Raw genomic sequence first — 18,402 nt, 5'->3', positions numbered from 1 at the left:
TTGCAGCAACGTCTAGGGAACGAGTCCATGCGGCGGTTTGACGCTTGCGCACTGTGCCTACAACGAGCAAGGGAGCCGGTAGCATGCCAGAAAGGACATCTCTTCTGCAAGGAGTGCGTCTACACTGACCTCGGTATGTGTTCGCATACAATGCCTTCAGCGCACCCACATCTCTGAACGGGAGCATTACAGTCACGCAGATGCAGGACATTAAGCGACAGAAGGCTAGGCTGGAAACACTCAAGCGCGAGGCGGAAGAGGAGAAACGAAGCGCACGAGAGGCTGCCCGCGAGCGCGTCCTGCTCGAGTTCGAGAAGGGCCAGCTGGGCCTCGCAGCAACAGCGGCCGTCACCACGTCCGGCGCTGAGTCAAACGAATGTACGTCCCCCTCCGCGCATTCTGGTCCCGCGTCCGACTCACCGCCTTCACCTCGCCAGCGCGCGGGACAAAGCGCAAGTTCGACTTCTCCGAGAGCACGGTCGACACGCTCGCGCGCGAGGCCGAAGAGGCCGCGCTGCGCCAGATCGAGCGCGAGCAGGCCGAGGCGCTGAAGCACAAACTGCCCGATTTCTGGCTGCCGTCGCTCACGCCGACCTACGCTTCCAGCGGGCCGCCGGCCTCGCTTGCGGACGTGAAGCTGCAGACGACGTGCCGCGGCGGGAACCCACCGCACCACCTTACGTGCGTCGTTTCACGCCCCTTCTTGCGCTCTGCTGGTGCTCATGGCGTGCGGTGCCCTGCAGACGGAAGACTTTGATACCTGTGCACTTCATTTTTGACACGTCGGCATCAACACAGCCTCGTTCGGTTGAGTCGACGCCGTCAACGGAGTCGGGCACAGAGGCAAAGCCGAAGAGGGACGAGGAGAAGACTGCGATATGTCCGTCGTGTAAGAAGGTGCTGTCAAATAGCGCACTCATGAACTGTGAGCTCGCATGCCGCCGCTTTGTGCTGGCCTACTGAGCTTTGCGCAGTGATGAAACCCTGTGGACATGTCGTGTGCAAAACGTGTACGGACACGCTCGTCAAGCCCGCAAAACAGTGTATACAATGTGACGTTCAGCTCGCCGACAAGGATATCATCGAGCTTGCGAGGGAAGGTCCGTATATTAACAGATTCCTAGTTGGCTTACTGACCCCTTTTCGCATGAAGGCACTGGATATGCAGCTGGAGGACTGGCGGAGACGTCGAAGAAGGGAGTAGCTTTCCAGGGATAGCTGTGTCTATTCCATGCACTATTCCATCGCGACGGGTATCGCATCGCGTGTAACATATCCATGGCCACACCCCGGGAACGTGCACAGACACCTTCCGCTTACGATAGGGATACGCCCGGACACGTCTGACATGATATGTCATCAAAGTGTGCGCAAGCAAATACAAGACTGGTCGGAAAGGAGAGACATGGGGCTGCTAGCCGCCGTCTTGATGGTCGTCACTGTGCTATTACCTGTTCCGCTTACTAGTTATGCACTCGCAGCACGGTTGCCTTGTGGATAAGCATAAATATAATGATTTGTGGCTTTTGGATTTCAAGCTTGAGCATATGGGTCATCCCACGGAGCGCCCGTCGGGCGCCAATGTGCTGAGCCTCATGTTCGCGCGCGTCATGCCTCCGCAGCTCCTTCGAACGGACTTGTCTCCCACCACCACTTCTCCGGTATAGAGTTGGTCTTTCTCCGGCTTCCCGTGCTCACACTTGTGCTCTTTCTCACACTCGTGCTATCCTGAGCAACCGTCTCACGAGTCCTCTCGTCGCCAGCTATATATAAAGTCGAGTGGCTTTTTATAACGAACGACCACGAAGTTTTACCTCGAAGACCTCTGGCGCAGCCTACTCATACATTTTTGTCGTAAACTGTGCGTACTTGTCGGGCCTTTGTGTGCAGTGGCAGCGCTCACGTCGCGAGCACACAGTGTCCTCATAACGCGTTCGAGTGCGTGAAACGATCTTCCGTGCCCGAAAGCTGACTAACAGCGGCTCTTCGTTGAAGAGCAGACATGCGCTTCGCAACAATACTTAGTCTGCTCGCTGTCCTCGCGATTGGTGTGTCCGCTAGCCCGGCGCCCATCCGCCCAGCGGGCAGAGATGTCGACGCCGCCGCATCCCCGCAGCGCCCGCACGTCTACAGTCGCAGGCCCCGCGCGCACCCGTGAAAACGCACACACCCCATATCTCCTCTACCCCTATTTTTATGCATGGACCCTTGTACAGAACGGACAGCCTTGACCCTTATGACACGGACACGCTAGACTATTCACTCGTTCTACGACCACAGTCCTTTTTATTGTACAGAACGGACACCATCCAATCGCATCGCTATGCCCGCTACGCACCTCACGTTTTACGCCGTGCTGCTTACCAGCACAACGATCCTGTATCCTGTCATACTAAATACGTATATTCTGTAGCATCTTCTGTGCATAACGGACGATTTCATTTATGTGCGCTTTGCTGTGGACTGGCCTTCGCACATCTATGTCGCCAGATGCTAGAGCTTGTTCGTCTTCAGTTGCGCATCCGGCCGACGCTCACACATTCACCACGACGTTGCAGGACTGCGTGGGGTACGTCATTTAAGAACCATCATCATCGAATACTCCATTTGTACGAGGCCGTCGATCATTGAGTTCAAGGCCGCCATTCTGAGCATGCAGGGAAGGGCTTGTTAAGGGAAAATGGGTTTAAATTTTCTGATTATGGTATGAAGAAGTATAGCGCGCACAGTAGAGACTCGAAGCGTAGAAGTGGCTGTGCCACCACATCGAGATCCGACTGGATGCGAACATTTCCATCACTCACGGGAGTACTCTCCTCTTCCGCAGTGTGCGTTGCGGCTATCCGCACACACAATCTTCGGCTCTAGTTGTCGCGCAGCACGCCACTGGCATGTCCATGACATCTTCCTGTGTGCCAAGTGCCTATCTCCATTTTCACTTCTCACCTGAGATGCATCTTCCCGTGCGTCACCTAGTAGCACATCATCAGAACTTCCAGCTGCCTCAACCTGTCACCCCTACCATATCCAAACAAACCTCTTCAAGGCAAATCTCCTGAGGAGCCCGAAGGTATGTACGTTTTTTTACAATTGAGCCATATATCCCACTAATGAACACCTTCGCTCTACGTCTGCACAGCCACTTCTACGGTGTGCTCTACCGCAGCTGTCGCATTTCGCCCATCAACTGGCAGACAGCTTCTTACGAAGCTGTCCTCAGATCTAGGAAATCTAGGAGGAATGATCTTGGTCAAAGCATTCGCTTCCCGCGACGCGGTTCTACGAGCTGGTCATCCATGAAGGGCGCTTTGGGCAATACATGGGCGCTGACTGAGCGCGCCTCAGCGCTTACAGTATTACTGCCTCCAAAGCGCAGAGAACCGGGATGCTGTGACCATGCGGAGATCTATGACACAGATGTTCATCATCTTGCTAGGTCAATGTGGCGCAAAGGCCTGTGCTCATAGCCGGGGTGATTCACGGTTGTATTAGGTTCGGAGCTGCGCACGAGCAGGGAGTGTGGCGCAAGAGGTATAAAAGCGGCCTGGATTTCTCTTCAGACATACCAACAGCAATTCTCTTTTAACCCTACTTGTGCGAACCATACATCATGAGCACCGCTCAGGTATCGCCACGTTTGCATGTTCACCAAAAGTCTGGAGGTCACTCATGAGGTTATCAACAGGCGAACTCCAGTCAGCATGATGGCCGTTCTGAGTCCGAAGAGGACTATAACACACCCAGAACTCCCCTTCGCACGAAGGTGGCCTGCCAGTTCTGCAGAGGTAAGTGATCGCAATATACTGTAGTCCCATTGTTGACACAATGATGATTAGCTCGGAAGATAAAATGTGATGGTCGTCCGATTTGTGCCAACTGCCAACGCCGCGGTATAGCATGTAATTATGTCCCCGTGTGAGTGCTGATCGTTTGCTCGTTGGCAGATATAGCCTCATCGTTGTTTCAGTTCGCAATAGGAGTAATTATATGAGTAATTATATTCTTCAACGCTGGTCGCGTACGTGACTGCGTCCTACGCGCCGCGCACTTCAAAATTTAGTCGTTATGCATGCGCATGTATGCTACAGTGGCCAACCTACATAATCATAGTGTCGTCTATTCCAACTACTCCACCGAGCCTTGGCTGAGCTCGCTACGCAGTGTCGTTGACGATTCTGATTCCGACCTGGACTCCCCGCCAGCTGTCAACACAGAGCAGGATTGCTTCTGAAACATCGATGTGCCAGTCGTAAGCTGGCGACCATCGAAGACACGAACAAACTCGTCAACGATGCATCTTCGTGTCTTTGCGGACAAGCACTGGTGCATTTTTGCTGCTTCCTCACGGGCTTTCTTGAGGATGGATGCCGAGAGCGTCGAAGGACCGTATGAGAACTCGGCAAGAGTGGAACTCCGCGTCCAGATATAGTAACACACCACCCTTAACGTCTGGTTACGAGACTAGCAGTCTGCAATAGAGCGTTCTTTTTGATGGTCGGAGCCATCATATCGAGATCCGGCTCTTTGGATGCGAACATCACTCCCACTACTTTGGAAGTACACCGTCCTCTTCTACAGTCTGCGTTGCCATCCGCACACACAATTTTCGGCTCTGATTTTCGGGCAGCGCACCATTGGCATGTCCGTGACATCTTCCAGACTAGTGTGCCAAGGGCCTATTTCCATTCCCACTCACTGGCACATCATCAGAACCAGCTGCCCAGCCTCTGCCATATCTCAATAACATTCTTCACGGCGAATCCCCTAAAGAGCCGGAGGGTATGTACGGTCCCTTACTACTGAGTCATATATCCCGATAATGAACCGCTTCGCTCTTACATTTGCACAGCCACTTCTACAGTGTACTGGCAGAGTATTCTACCGCAACTGTCGCATTTCGCCCATTATGGGAGCCTCTTATGAAGCTGTCATACGATCTAGGGAATCTGAGATTCATGATATTGGTCAAAGCATCCGGTTTCCGTGAAGCGTTTCTACGAGGTAGTAATCAATGAGCCGATAAAGCGCGCTTTGTGCAATATACTGGCGCTGACCGAGCGTGTCTCAACGCTTGCGACATCGGTACTTCCAAAGCGCAGAGAACCATGCGGGGATCTATATCACAAAAAGGCTCATCATCTTTCTGGGTCAATGTGGCGCAACGGTCTGCGTCCACAGCCGAGCAATGCACGGTTGTGTTAGATTCGGAGCTGCGCACGAGCAGGGAGTGTGGCGCAAGATATATAAAGACGGCCTGAGTCTCTCTTCAGACATACCAACCGCAATTCTCTCTACATCCTCCTTGTGCAAACCATACACCATGGATACTGCTCAGGTATCGCCGCGTTTGCATGTTCACCAAAAATCTGGAGGTTACTCATGAGGTTCTCAGCAGGCGGACTCCATTCAGCCTTTTGGCCGCCCTGACGGCGGAGAGATTTTCAACACAGCCACAAACCCCCCTAGGAATCAGGTGGCCTGTGAATTCTGCAGCGGTAATGCCAGTAATTTGTTGACATTTCTTCTATGTTGACAGATTGATGCATAGATCGGAAGATTACATGTTGTGGCGGTCTCCCTTGTAGCAACTGCCAACGTCGCAATGGTCCCGAGTGTACTGTCCCCACGTGAGTGCTGATTATTCACTCCTTGGCAATTTCCTCATTAGCAGACGCTGCCTCATCGTTGTTTCAGTTCGCAATCGAAGTAATTATGTCTCTCGACGCTGATTTACTCGCACCGCATGTAAACATACTTGGTTCCATGTTAAACCTGGCACTATGGTCTCTTCTATTTGCCACAATCCTGTGGCTCTGTTGTCGTGTAGGCAGATCTAGATGTCGTAGTCTACCTCCCTTCTTGAAGGCGGTTAGTCCGCACCGCTTCTTGCGCAATGTCCTGTTGTTGACGGCTGAGTTATGCGATCCGCTCACCAATCCAAAACATAATTTGGTACGCCATTCATCAATGCGTTATATGGTCCGAGCCGGGTAGAAGCCCCCACGCAGGTCTCTTACATGATAAAATAACGTAGATACCTCCGCTTCCCAACAATTGACGTAGAGGTCTGAGAAACCGTGCCATCGCGAAGCAAAATAGACGTCAATTTTGCCACTGCGTTATGTACATGACATGTGTTCAGCTTCGTTGCATAAAGACCAGACCATTGTGAGGCTGCTTACCAAGCTCGTTAGAAGTCGACGCAGATAGCGATTGTTGTATAATGTAGTGCAGAACGGCGGTGACGGATATCCATACCTATATACAGAATATCAGCAGCTAATCTGAGGACGCATTCTTCGAATCGTGAACAGCAAGCTGTGGCCTACGCACATTCAAGGCGACACTGGGCAGTTCGTTCAACAGCTACATAAACTCTCAGCATACGTTCTCGTCTAACACATTGTGAATATCCACTCACTTCGAAAGCCTCGTCCCTGCTAGTGACTTCAGCGCAGCGTGGATGCAAGCTGGTTGGAAGCAGGGGCTCTGGGAGTGCGTCAAGAAGTTGTAGTAGTGCATCTCCGAATGCCCAGGCCACATCCTGCTTGCTGTGAACGTGGTCAAATTTGAACTCGGCTCCGGTGTCCAAGCACTGAGGACAAGCAAGTGTTAGATTGACGTAGGAGCGTGCCACGCTGGCTAACATACATCTTTGATTTCGTGCACTAGATCTGGTGGACCTGCATGCAAGAACAGTTCGTCCTGTGTCGCTGTGATCCCTTGACTCCTTTTGGTAGCATGAAGTTACATACCACATTGGTGGCATTGCTCATGATCCAGTTGATGAGACGCATGATTTCCTTAGGAGCCGTCGTGGCATGATCTACTGGGAGGAGGTTTGTTGGGGTCACAGTTCGCACAGGCCCTCGCAGGCGTGATAGCCATCGGAGATCATTTGAAAAGCAAGTCCGCTCTGGACCAAGAGTCAGATATACAAACGGTAGCGTATGGCTTGCATCTGAACTCACGGTATTGGCCAGTAACAGAGATAAAATAATCTTTGCCCAAGGCAACATGCAGGATTAAGGTGAAGTCCAGCCGGCCTGATTCTCTGTTCAGATGCGATGCCACGGGGTTATCCACATACGACGAAATGCGGATCATCGTTGTTTCTCCTGGTAGTAGGAGACCCTGAACAACATTAGCATCTTAATTTTTCCAAACTCTACGAGGGCACCGTCTTACCGTCGTCGGCTCTACACTAAACCAACCAGGGGAATTGAAAGGTTCGTTCTCGGCGCGAACAAAGCGATACGCGCAGGCAATCTATGAGTGGCGTCAGCCGTGAGCAAAAACGGTCGTGCCTACGTCGCACTTGTACCTTTCCAATGTTCTCGAGCTGTAGCATCTGCGTAGACAGGCGCCTATGACTGTGCATTATAAGACGTCTGCCGTAATATCGAGCAAGAAAGCATACTAGATGTCTCCGAAATCAATGCTCGAGGTGCTCAGCCTCATTTTCGGTATACTCTCAGAATATTCGATCGTGGCGACTTTTCTCCACAATCCGTGAACAAACGAGTCGTAAGCATGTCGGTCAATGGATGGTGCCTACAACATCACACTTATGGTAGCCCTAGGACCCGAAATGCAGCTGAGACGTACCCTGATATCGAACACGGCTGAGACCGGTTTGTGGTCGCTCATGGTGATTTCAGGATGACTCATGTACGAAAGCTGTCCCACCGTCAACATAGCGGACTCCATATGCAGAATCCGATCTGTCCATGCAGGTTTCCGTCTGACAAAACTTCAGCTTCAGTGACAGACAGCTCAAATGCGTAATGCATTACTTGATGTCATATCCTTGTTGATCTGCAGCTATACCGGCACTGAATCTGTAAGACCTGCCGCACCAAATATAACCGCGGTCAACAGGATGCACGCATGGTGATCCACCGTAACAAACAACTTACGGCGGGTGCGTTATGGGATGTTCCAAGAAGTTCTCGAATGCATGTTTCTTGCGTCTCGCCGTTGATAGCTTGTGACACATTTCAGCAAGGTGATTATGACGGACATGCGATGGACTGACCTGATCGTACTGAAGCAAAAGTCTTGTCTCGCTCTGCCTGAGCTCTGGGGGTGACGACAACAGAGAGCGGATGTCTGCATCGGACAGATTTATCCTGTAGTTGAGATCTGTGAAACTTCCCCGTCTTATTGAACCACTTTGCACTAATAGAAGGTGCTCAACTGACCACCCTATTCGTAGGACGTCAGCTAGCGGATATGACTTATATAGTTTATACATGCCATCCAGAATAGAGCGTCGGTTTCAAAGACACTGATAGGGATTGTGGTCGCATTCCCGGTCGCTCCCTGATTGAGCTCAGGTGGTCCCGTTATTCCTGAGTCAAACACCAATCGCTTTGACAGGTCGTGGAAGTCCGCGTTTCGTCTCTCGTACATTTCATCGAACGCAGCCAGATGGGAATTGACGAACGTCAACACGATCGGCCTCGGCCGGTGACCATCGGAGGAGGATGGGGTGTAATTAAGTCGCAAGGCCGTGGCGCCTTTGTTGCCCTGAAAGGTTGATTGAGCATCCCGATGGAAAGACCAATCCAAGATACCTACCATTAATCCCATTATCCCAGCTCCAATAGATGCAGTTTGGATGTCGTCAAAGCTTGGCTTGAGCATCTTCTTCACAACGACAATAAGAAGCATTCCGACAAGTTGTTTCGATGCTAACTACAAATGGGAGCTACAGTCAGCTGAATTGCAGAAACATCCAAAATCTATTACCGATGAACGCAAAGTTCGGATAGCGACGAAGTATTCTGGGTAAACACTACTCACCTTTTCATACAATACAGCCTTCTCCCCCAATCCTGCAAAAGTCGCCGTGACCCACGCATCTTCTCGCACAGTTTTTGTGGAATATAGCAACGCTTCGGTCGAAAGATCAAGCTCTTGAAATGCTAGGACAAATATGTCTGGATCCGCGCGATCGCTTGCGAGGATGTCACTGCTCTCCGAGGGCGCGGTTCTCTCGTGGCCTTCTAAGGGACGAGAAACAGCTTCTAGCGCAACGTTACATGTGAGTCGACCACAAAGCGTTTTCGGACGCACCTCCAGTAACTGGATCAGCTATCAGTGCCTGTGCGACATGCAAGGTGATTTTTCGGCGACATACATGACTGTGCAGTGGCATCAAATGGGTCGCGTGCAATCTCTCCCAAGGATAGAGGTGATATCGCTTTGGCTGGAGGTATGAATGCTATGCCGGAGTCACGGTGCCTGAGCCACACGGATAGGTCCTGCGACGGCATTTTGCCGTTGACGTTGAATGTACCAATACGTAGCCTATACGGACCAGGTCACATGTTTGGCGCATCTTCCCGAGCAATAATATGTCAAACCGGAGTGTGCGCCCGGCTTTGCACGTTGGAATCAACTCAGCCTCAACCTTCCGCCTCATCCAGTCTGCACGAATCAGGGCAATATCTGATGCCTCGTCGCCAGGTTGCCCCGCTGTCGCTGATGAGAGAAACACGCTCAGAGGCTGCTTAAGATTTCGCAGATCTGGAGGTATACTCGACACTGTTATAGACTATGATCAGCATTACTTCGGTCCGATCAATTGATGTAAATACGCAATGGCGGCCTCCTCGCTTCAGCAATATATGGCGCTAACCACGTATAAGCACCAAAGGCTTCTGAATGCTCCCTGGCTTTTGAATAGTCAACCAAGCTAGGGCAAAGTTACATAACGAGTGACATACTTGATATCTCTCGAAGCCGCTTGCATTCCGTGATGACCTCCTTCAGGCTTTGGGTATCATGAGCGACCAAAATGAGAGGTGCAGCATTTTCGTCATGTCCAGGGTTTAGTGTCACAGTCAAGTCTAGAATCATGCAACTGCATGAGCCAGGAATGCAGTCCCAGGATGTAATTCAGAACATACCTGTCCGAGGTTGACTCAATGCGGTTCCAGCTGAGGCCTGCCGGAGGTCTATAGTATTACGCCGAGCCTGAGCCATCGTCATAGAGAAGTCGCCAACGATAGGGTATGCATGCTCGAGAAAGTAGTTATCTGAGCTTCGAAGAAGTGGTGACCGTAGGCCAGGTTTCATCTTGTACACAAATACGCTGTAAGAGAGCCCGGAGACATCGCAAGTTCTTGCGCATACATTCCAAGTCGACTAGAGAGAAAGCTCACCATCCTTCTTCTCGGCTAGTGGCATCGTCACGGTGTGAGATGACCGCAAGAATTCGCCCTTCCACACGGGCTCCCTCGCTGTGTGTGTGTGGACTCTCGGTTTTCCCAGTAGCAACGTCGTCCATGCCAATGTTGACAGGCACCTCCGTCTCCAAAGCGACTTTAACAGTCTCCGTTGGATGAAGATACACTTGAACCATAAGTTCAATCTTGTCCGACATCCTGAATTAGTATGCGCGATGTGGTGTTCCTTAATCACGTATCATATGTCTAACTGCAAGTCGTCCACCAAGGTCGTGATGGCTTGCGAGATCCTGCGAGATTTGGTTGCATCATCGATGCTCCACGTGATAGGCTACTCGACGCGATCACGTGCTTCGCGTTGTTGCAAATCGCGACGTTGGTGGTCATTGACCTTCTTTCTAGTGATTGCACGTGCATTATTGGGGGAGCACTCTTGTGGGACTGATTGTACGCGTTAATGTGTTGTAGTATATCCATGGGGACGCGTGGTCTATCACAGCTAGTCCAAGCCTAATTCTGGCTACTCGAAGTACATGATGCATCGAAATCACTGCATGGCCATCACCTCTTCAACAATCTTGGTAACCCTCTTGGTGTCTTCGTCTGCTTCGTCGGATGCAAGCCGTTCTTGTCGACATGACCGACAGCCGCAATCAGTCGTCGTGTTACGCGCGAAACGCGGCCGGTTGGGCACCGACGGCGCGGTCTGTGAACGCTCCCTCAGGAGTTCTTCCCTCATTCTAGCGAGGCGAACCACCATGGACATTCCTAGCTTGTCCGCCTCTTCCTCCGTCAGCGGTTCCTCCCTGACGCAGATGTCCGTGTATGCAGGCTGTACCCACTGCGGAATGTCATGCTTTATGGCGAGCACCAGCCTCTCGACAGGGCCCAGTGGCGGATCGTGTTCTGCGATCTCCCTGACTGCTCGGTCGCGCACCTTGTCGAATAGGAAGCGCGATGAGATTGAGAGCAAGGCCGTCCAATCTTGCAGGGTAAAAGCAAGTCCATACACGCTGACACATGAGAACATCAATATATACAGCTCGAGGCGATCGGTGGTTTAACGAAACATACCCTTCATATAGAAAAGTGATCAGACATTCCAGTTCATGCACTGTCACGTCTGGAAGCAGTATCGCCGAGTCTTCGTCTTGTCCATCCGCGAGACCTGATGTTGGAGGACATGTGAACATATCACGAAAGAACTCCGAGTCCCGCTCTAGAAAATAACGATGCACTTGAAAGACATAGTCTTTGTTTGTTGTAATGTTGATCACCTGTGACGAAGCGATAATAAGCGCCATATACGCCATCGTAGATACATGCACTGACGCGCAGAGTGACTTTCTGGTCACTCATGAAGAATCGCGGGTGGCGGATGGATCTTTTGGTCGAGGTGGATGCTTCGATTTGCACTGCATCGTCATCCAGAACGATGGAGTCTGAGTTATCGCGATGACGGAGATACTGGCTGTGCATCACAGTGGTCGTCAGAGCCGAAAATGCAGATTTACAAGGCGGCAACCTTTAGGTGCGACCGGGGGATAATTATACTCCACAGCCTGAGAACACTCTCACGAGTAGACTTTGAAAGCTACGAGATTATTGCGGTATGGTCCGTTTCACAGTAAAGTTACAGACGCTTCACATAATCATAGAAAAGTGGAGAGGACGATGATTGTCGCATTGACAGCCTGCCGCGACGATCAGAACTATCATGTGAGGAGAGTCTGGCTACAGCTTCCAGGTGTAAGTTGGCGGTGGGAGAACGGCAGACAGGGTGGATAGGGACCTCATAACGCGGATCCAGTCGGATGATGGATGCCGCCTCCCAACTCTGCAACGCAAGCCTGGGCCCGGCCCCTCGTGAGGCTATCATCTACGGGGCCAGAATACCTCCTGAACGATCTCCGCGACACGATGGGGCTCGTACGGCTCGTACAGATCCGGGACAATTAGCCCAGGCCATTCATTAGTGAAGGGCTCGTCCATCGGTGGGAATGGCAGATCTGGAGTGGGTGCGCGAGTGTGATCTGGGGTGGTCCGGAAGCAGGCTTCCTGCCGGATCGCCTCCCGCGCCCGTGCGAGCTGCGTACTGATGACGATTCCAAGCCGCTGTGCCTCCTCAATCTCCAGAGGGTGCGCCCGCTGACAGATGGCCTCGTATGAGGGTGCCAGCCAATCTGGTACGTCGAACTGCAGGGCCAGAACAATCTTCTCGATAGGATTGATGCGGGGATGGTGCTGGTGGATCTCCCGAATTGCACGATCGCGAATCTTGTCGCAGATGTAACGCGTCGAAATGGAAAGCACGTCGATCCATTGCGGAAGAGTCAATTTGGCATCGTCATGCATACTAAGATGAAATGAGATGGATCAGCTGAAACGGAACTCAGGTTATGGCTGACCTCTTGTAAAGGAAATCGAGCAGACTCTCGAACTCGCGACATGTGACGTCGTGAAGAGGAAGTGCAGTCAGATCAGTCTGCCCCTCAGCTGCCATATCGCCAGCCGGTAGATCGAACAGTGTCCCAAATAGCTCAGATTCGCGAAGCAAGAAGTATCTGTGAATCTTGAACAGAGTATTTTGTACCTGAGTATGATGCGTAAGTATCTCCTTGCACAATTTGCGAACTCGATTTACTCACTCGAATTATGACCATTTCGTCCTCGATATAGTACTCACGATGGCGTGTCGCAGAGGGGCCTTCTGGTACATGAGGAGATAACAGACGTTGCGGAAAACATGATTCCTCTGGAGAGTGTGTGAGTGGCGACGACGGAGAGTGCGACCGGGGCGGTGTGAGAGGACGCGAAAGAGATCCATGAGGCGGAGGGGATCCATGAGGAAGCGAAGCGGTACGAGAGGATTGAGAAGAGAAATACGCTGGAGAAGAGGCACGAGCGGATACTGGTGAAGGGGCCCGAGTGGACGAGAAATCCCACGAGCTGATGGAGTATGCTGAGGCAGGCATTCGGTCGGGAAGACACTGACCAAGGACGTTTAGGATAACAGGCGAGAGTAGTGGCGTCACACAAGCTGCGACGAACTATATACCAGCTATCGTGCCTGCATGCCCCGTGCGCCAGAACCCTTACTATATTGAGCGTCATCATTGAGAAGGATGCCAAATAGGGATGCCGCAGGTGGGCGTCCTAGGAATGAACTCGTGGTTTTCGTGACAAGGGACAACCTTATACCTCAAAATAGATACATGGTATCTAGGACGGCACAGCCGAGACCAGATACGACCTTTGAGTAGCATACAAGGATCAGCATTCATTACCGCCCCCGGATGACCGAGGTGTACCTGTGGGCTACACTGTGCGTCCTGCATGCCTGAACAGACGGTACGGGTATACGAGACCAGGAACGGGCACGGGCATGCACCGATGGCAGTTACATTGTAGAATGCGATGCATCCCCGGGCCAGAACACATCATTCACCACCCTGGAGATCAACTCCTCGTCCGGCGCATCCGGGGGAGTGTACCGGCTGCCGTACCGCTTTTGCCAGGTCGTGCGATAGGTCTCCTCGAGTATATTCTCGCGTGCACGACCGACGCGAGCAGTGATGCGCGCGCCCAATCGCTCCGCCTCGAGCTCGTCCAGAGGGTACGGGCGACGGCACAGGTCTGCGTATGCCTGTGCCAACCAGCCCGGGACATCGTGTCTAATCGCGAGTACGATAATCTCCACCGCGCTCAACGACTGGCGCTGAGCAGTGATCTCGCGGATAGCGCGAGTGCGGATCTTGGAGAATCGCAGCCGCGTTGACACATCGAGGAGGGTAGTCCATTCCTCGAGCGACACAGCATCATTATCATCAAACACTCTGCCCCACGCAGCTGGTCAATTTGATCATGTGGTATGACAGGAAATTGTTCGCGTACCGGTTGTAAAGGAAGTCAAGCAAGCAGTCAAATTCGCGCCGTGTCACGTCAGGAAGCGAGATGGCAGTGTCATCCGAGCCGCCCATAACTCGATCTTGGCTCAGCTGGCCCTTCAACAGGTTGCAAAAGAAATCTGAGTTCCGTTCCAGCAGATGGCGATGAACTTTGTATAACAAGCCCTCGACCTGTTGTATAAGGCACATCAGTCGCAGTTACGGTATATAAGGAAACAACACCAACGTCTAGCACTAGCATCTCGTCTCTCAAGTAGAATTTGGCATGGTAGCTTCGCTGACTGGAGCTTGAAGATGCCTTTGAAGCACTGGAGGACTTCCGACTAGGCCCTGCAGCTGCATTAGATGGCTTGGGGTTTACCGATGCCATGATTGGAGACGATAGTGCTGTTGCAGAAGGAGGGCTTTGTGGTGGAGAGATAGGCTTCGTGGAAATGCTGAGAAGACTGCGACGACAGCCACGGGCACGAGCATGCGGTGGCAGATCGATGGAGGGTAGAGGAGAGGGAAAAACAGGACTGGGCGCACGGAATATTTCACCCATCAAGTCTGTCCTGGACGGGGTGTTTATGGCCAGTTCAACGAGTGAAGCGACGCCAGGAGAAGACGGTTCCCCACAACGAAAGGCTGGGAAGATGAGCGAGCCCCGTGTCATCTGAGGTTCAGCTAGCTGAACCTCCTGGGTGGATAAAGCGGCGTCCTGCGTAGCTTCACTATCCCGCTGATCATGGGCATCTAGGTGTGGTTGGGCAGACGCCTCTACGAGCTTGGGAGGCGACACAGGCGAGGGTAACGTAGACGACTGCTCGCGTGAGGACGGATATGGATGAGCCCAGCTGGAATTCGCGGGAGAAGACGACGGAGACGATACCAAGTGAGCAGGCTGTGGAGGGTATCCATCTGGAATTGTGATTTGTAACGCGGGGGTCGTCTGCGGATATGAGACCGAATGAGCAGGCGGAGGAGGGTATGCGTCTGGAATTGTGATTTGGAGCGCGGGGGTCGTCGGCAAAGATGAGCTAGTGGACTTCATGACCATTGTCAAACGTAAGAGCGATCACAATGTGCAAGGGACTGTAGGCTTCGCTCAGCCTTCATGCGACGGATATATGGCCAAGGTCTCGATGAAAACACGCATCTAACGCATGCCCGGGGCATGAGGGTGAGCAGCATGTTATGCGCGTGGCCATAATATGGTGTCTTGATGATTTACAAGTGCAATGCCTCGAGATGTCCGGCATCTTCATCAAGAGACTTGATGCCTGTACCGCGTTCTCCTCACAGCTTCAAGCCCTCTTGAGAGTAACACCCCCGATTTGCTAGTGATGCAGGAGCCTTGGACTCAGGAGTATACACCGCAGCTCGAGGTATAGCACGCAACGTCACGCATCTGCTGGTTGTGAAAAAAAGCGGTTATCAGTCGCAGGGAGGAAGTCGAGGTCCCAAGAAGAGCTCCGAACTTCAGCGGTGTTGGGCCATTTATTGCGACTTTGCCCCAAAGTGGAATTGGATGACATAACGGTTCATAAGTCAAGTGAAATAAATAACTGATATCGTCCAAACAAATCCAACAAAGATTGTGGTAAATGATCGTCAAGCCATATGCAAAACACCAAGTCCTGGAGAAAACTCAAAACTTCCAGCCTCCAGCAAGGCCCATAACGTTGTTTGGATCGTATTGCGCCTTGATTGCCTGCAGCCGAGGCAAATTGTCGCCATACATTCGCGACAGCGGCGTTCCGTACAGAGCATAGTTGGGATACAGCGGCGCGTCGGTGACATCCTGGCCCCCAAGCACAGCTAGCTCAGTCAGATGGCTCGAGCTCGTCCGCATCGTGTCCCCCATTTTCGTATCGGATAGAGATAAGTCCCATGCGTAGTATATGTTCATTGGCAGGATGGCTCTGTCGCGTTTCGGGGGCCAGGCCGAGTCTGAGCCGTGGGAGAGCATGCTGGGGAGGAATGGCTCGATGTCATAGCTGAGGAAGAGACCAGGCACTTCCCAGGCCAGTTGGCTTGCCCAGTACTGTTTGGAACCATGTCAGAGGCCGTTTACAGACATACAGCATGCGAACACACCGTAGTCTCGTTCGATACAGCAGTCAGCATCGAGGGCGTGATGTCATACAGTGAAACAGTATCGAAGTAGCCTCTGCAAAAGTTTGAGTACTTAGGCTGGAACGTATGACTTCCGAGGGTTGGTGAGACATACCGAAGGCCGGAAGTTTCATTACTGACCGAGCTCAGGACTAGCGACAAGAACGAACGCGAGGAAATGTCCTGGCTCACGGCAGGGATTGCCATGAACTCGTCGAACATTCCATCTGGTGGGGAGGATCCGTCATAAAAAAGGCTGACTTGCCCGAGATGCTATATAGGAAGACGTGAGACACTAATGGTCCGTCCGATCCACAAATGCCCACGTACAATGCCAAGATCCCAATTGAAGGTGGAGATAATAGAGGCTTTGGGGTCTGTAACGTTGGCATAGAAATTGGCCGTAGCTGTAGCGATTTTGTCGAATTCCCCCAACGCCAAGATGGTCCCACCCTAGATCTCAATACAAATGAAGAGGAGGCAAAGTAGAGACAAGTAATACTCACCCAGACTTGGCCCTGAGGGAACGTCTTCAGGGTGAACTGCGTCACAATACCCTAATTTGTTACGGTCAGACGGAGTCGTATGCTTCCCACTGGTAAGACTCACGAAATTGTTGAAGCCACCCTGCGAGACCGTATGAGTATGATATGTCGACCTATAAGGGAGAAAAGGCCTCACCTTCAGTGCAAAGAATAAATCAGGATTCGAAGAAGCAGTGATATCGCTGATAGTGCCGTTTGGGAGCACGAGCTGGTAGGCCATCACTGTATCTACAGTTAATCCATACTGGTTGGACAAGAAGGAAAACCCTTTTACGCGGGGAATCTCATCAGCGAGCACAACATGGATGCCACTATTATACCTACCTCCACCGAGGGTGAAGCCAGCAACACCCACCCCGGTGACTCGTCCGCCGACCACATTCACGCCATACGGCTCGAGTGCCGCGTAGACGTCGTCCCAGATTAGACCGGAGCCGATGTCTACAGTCTGCGAGTCTGAGTGGTACGTCACACCGCTGAACCGCGACATGGTGATCTGGACTCCAGCGGTAGACGAGAATCCTGGGTTGGACGCATGGCCACCCCCTTTCACCTACGCAGCCTGGGTGAGAACGAACTAGCAAAATACGAAAGGAGTATGTACCGCGAAGGGTGTGTTTGTCTTGCCTAATATTTGCAGCTGCACGCCTGAAGTTGAGAGAATGGCTATAATCATGTGGAAAGAAACATACAACGGCGCCGACATCTTCTGGTGCTCCAGGCTCGACAGAGCAGGTGGATAGTTGTGAACTAGAGGACATATAGTGCTCTATGTCCCCAGTGTAGGATGATTGAACTACAACGCCGGCGTGAAACCTCACAAAGATAAATGATTTCACTAGCACGTACGAGGATAGAACACAGCAGACTGAGAAGAAACCGCCTTTCCGATCTCCTCACAGACGGAGAACGTCTGAATAACACCCCTGGTCTGCAAGGTCGGGCCATCCGCCGCGTAGACAGCGTTAAATAAAAGGAAAGAAGAGAGAGAACTGAATGCGACGGTGGCGAACATTATAACAAGCTTACGCTAACAGTGGGGATGTTGCCTAGTTAGAAGAGACAGGGGGGCAACGATTGGCGGGGTGCATTTATTCATATTACACCTAGGGGTTCAGACACGCATCACTAGACTTGGCGGTCTCCAGCCTCCTGAGTAGGATGCGGAGATCAGCAGGAGAGAAACGAAGCGGGTTATGATTTCGGCGGCCATGATATCTCGGCGGAGTCGGTATGTTTGAGGATGTAATGCGGTGGTTTGCCCCTGAGTCCGATGAACAGAATGACTTGAACCCAGTCTCCCAGTCGAAGGCAGTGCGAGAAATGATAGCTTCGAGTATTTGCTTAGTTTACGCGACCATAAATCCCCGTCGATATTTTGACCGTCGAGGTGAAACCATGGATCAGTCTCCTGTTCCGGACGTGCCTAGGTTGCGGGTCAATCCTTTTGATGCATAGCATTCATTGATGAACATGCTTATTTTATGCCATGTAAACACGGGTCAGGAACACAGCGAGCTCAATTGACATCGTGCCTCGGAGCGGGAAACTGTCGAGGCTCGAGTGACCAATTTTCTTAGCGACGTTAAAGGTTGCACCTTGTCTCATCACTCACAGCACAGCCTGGTGAGAAACGCAGTTACAGTCGCGATATCA

The 18,402-nt window shown here is 51.9% G+C and overlaps 8 protein-coding genes across 8 annotated transcripts; 3 read left to right on the top strand and 5 right to left on the bottom strand.

Moving 5' to 3' along the window:
• Positions 1 to 27: 27 nt before the first annotated feature.
• On the top strand, positions 28 to 1,218 carry POSPLADRAFT_1158715 (hypothetical protein; the record flags this gene model as incomplete). Its single annotated transcript, XM_024487351.1, has 6 exons — positions 28 to 117; positions 193 to 402; positions 452 to 681; positions 744 to 925; positions 975 to 1,100; positions 1,154 to 1,218. 6 exons carry the CDS (start codon positions 28 to 30, stop codon positions 1,216 to 1,218), a joined length of 903 nt encoding a protein of 300 aa, XP_024333539.1.
• Positions 1,219 to 1,664: 446 nt separating this feature from the next.
• On the top strand, positions 1,665 to 2,449 carry POSPLADRAFT_1041845 (hypothetical protein). The gene is made up of 3 exons (XM_024477986.1): positions 1,665 to 1,861; positions 1,919 to 1,946; positions 1,998 to 2,449. The coding sequence occupies exon 3, from the start codon at positions 2,003 to 2,005 to the stop codon at positions 2,156 to 2,158; it is 156 nt and encodes a 51-aa protein (XP_024333538.1). The 5' UTR covers positions 1,665 to 1,861; positions 1,919 to 1,946; positions 1,998 to 2,002; the 3' UTR covers positions 2,159 to 2,449.
• Positions 2,450 to 3,679: 1,230 nt separating this feature from the next.
• POSPLADRAFT_1158789 (hypothetical protein) lies at positions 3,680 to 3,919 on the top strand (the record flags this gene model as incomplete). The annotated part of the gene is made up of 2 exons (XM_024487362.1): positions 3,680 to 3,785; positions 3,837 to 3,919. Coding segments are annotated over 2 exons (189 nt in total), but the record flags the coding sequence as incomplete, so codon positions are not given.
• Positions 3,920 to 7,915: 3,996 nt separating this feature from the next.
• Positions 7,916 to 10,297, bottom strand: POSPLADRAFT_1158791 (hypothetical protein; the record flags this gene model as incomplete). Its single annotated transcript, XM_024487363.1, has 11 exons — positions 7,916 to 7,987; positions 8,039 to 8,145; positions 8,256 to 8,532; positions 8,584 to 8,700; positions 8,782 to 9,008; positions 9,146 to 9,315; positions 9,372 to 9,552; positions 9,606 to 9,703; positions 9,731 to 9,871; positions 9,914 to 10,102; positions 10,173 to 10,297. 11 exons carry the CDS (start codon positions 10,295 to 10,297, stop codon positions 7,916 to 7,918), a joined length of 1,704 nt encoding a protein of 567 aa, XP_024333536.1.
• Positions 10,298 to 10,743: 446 nt separating this feature from the next.
• POSPLADRAFT_1158862 (hypothetical protein) lies at positions 10,744 to 11,500 on the bottom strand (the record flags this gene model as incomplete). The annotated part of the gene is made up of 2 exons (XM_024487374.1): positions 10,744 to 11,209; positions 11,271 to 11,500. The coding sequence occupies 2 exons, from the start codon at positions 11,498 to 11,500 to the stop codon at positions 10,744 to 10,746; spliced, it is 696 nt and encodes a 231-aa protein (XP_024333535.1).
• A 571-nt stretch (positions 11,501 to 12,071) lies between these two features.
• On the bottom strand, positions 12,072 to 13,171 carry POSPLADRAFT_1050439 (hypothetical protein; the record flags this gene model as incomplete). Its single annotated transcript, XM_024479982.1, has 3 exons — positions 12,072 to 12,552; positions 12,605 to 12,789; positions 12,845 to 13,171. The coding sequence occupies 3 exons, from the start codon at positions 13,169 to 13,171 to the stop codon at positions 12,072 to 12,074; spliced, it is 993 nt and encodes a 330-aa protein (XP_024333534.1).
• Positions 13,172 to 13,596: 425 nt separating this feature from the next.
• On the bottom strand, positions 13,597 to 14,176 carry POSPLADRAFT_1050438 (hypothetical protein; the record flags this gene model as incomplete). The annotated part of the gene is made up of 2 exons (XM_024479981.1): positions 13,597 to 14,032; positions 14,091 to 14,176. 2 exons carry the CDS (start codon positions 14,174 to 14,176, stop codon positions 13,597 to 13,599), a joined length of 522 nt encoding a protein of 173 aa, XP_024333533.1.
• Positions 14,177 to 15,632: 1,456 nt separating this feature from the next.
• POSPLADRAFT_1186342 (hypothetical protein) lies at positions 15,633 to 17,761 on the bottom strand (the record flags this gene model as incomplete). The annotated part of the gene is made up of 10 exons (XM_024489217.1): positions 15,633 to 16,130; positions 16,184 to 16,256; positions 16,317 to 16,474; positions 16,532 to 16,654; positions 16,708 to 16,758; positions 16,811 to 16,828; positions 16,883 to 16,968; positions 17,071 to 17,299; positions 17,351 to 17,496; positions 17,596 to 17,761. 10 exons carry the CDS (start codon positions 17,759 to 17,761, stop codon positions 15,735 to 15,737), a joined length of 1,446 nt encoding a protein of 481 aa, XP_024333532.1. The 3' UTR covers positions 15,633 to 15,734.
• Between the last annotated feature and the right edge of the window lie 641 nt (positions 17,762 to 18,402).

The sequence above is a fragment of the Postia placenta genome (genome assembly GCF_002117355.1).
Source record: "Postia placenta MAD-698-R-SB12 unplaced genomic scaffold POSPLAscaffold_21, whole genome shotgun sequence".
Lineage (NCBI taxonomy): Eukaryota > Fungi > Basidiomycota > Agaricomycetes > Polyporales > Adustoporiaceae > Rhodonia > Rhodonia placenta.
The sequence above is the reverse complement of the archived record's forward strand: the minus strand, read 5'-3'. Positions and strand labels throughout refer to the sequence as shown.

What these genes read in the sequence shown, in the direction of transcription:
- POSPLADRAFT_1041845 (XM_024477986.1), top strand. Translation starts at nt 2,003, where the DNA reads ATGCGCTTCGCAACAATACTTAGTCTGCTCGCTGTCCTCGCGATTGGT.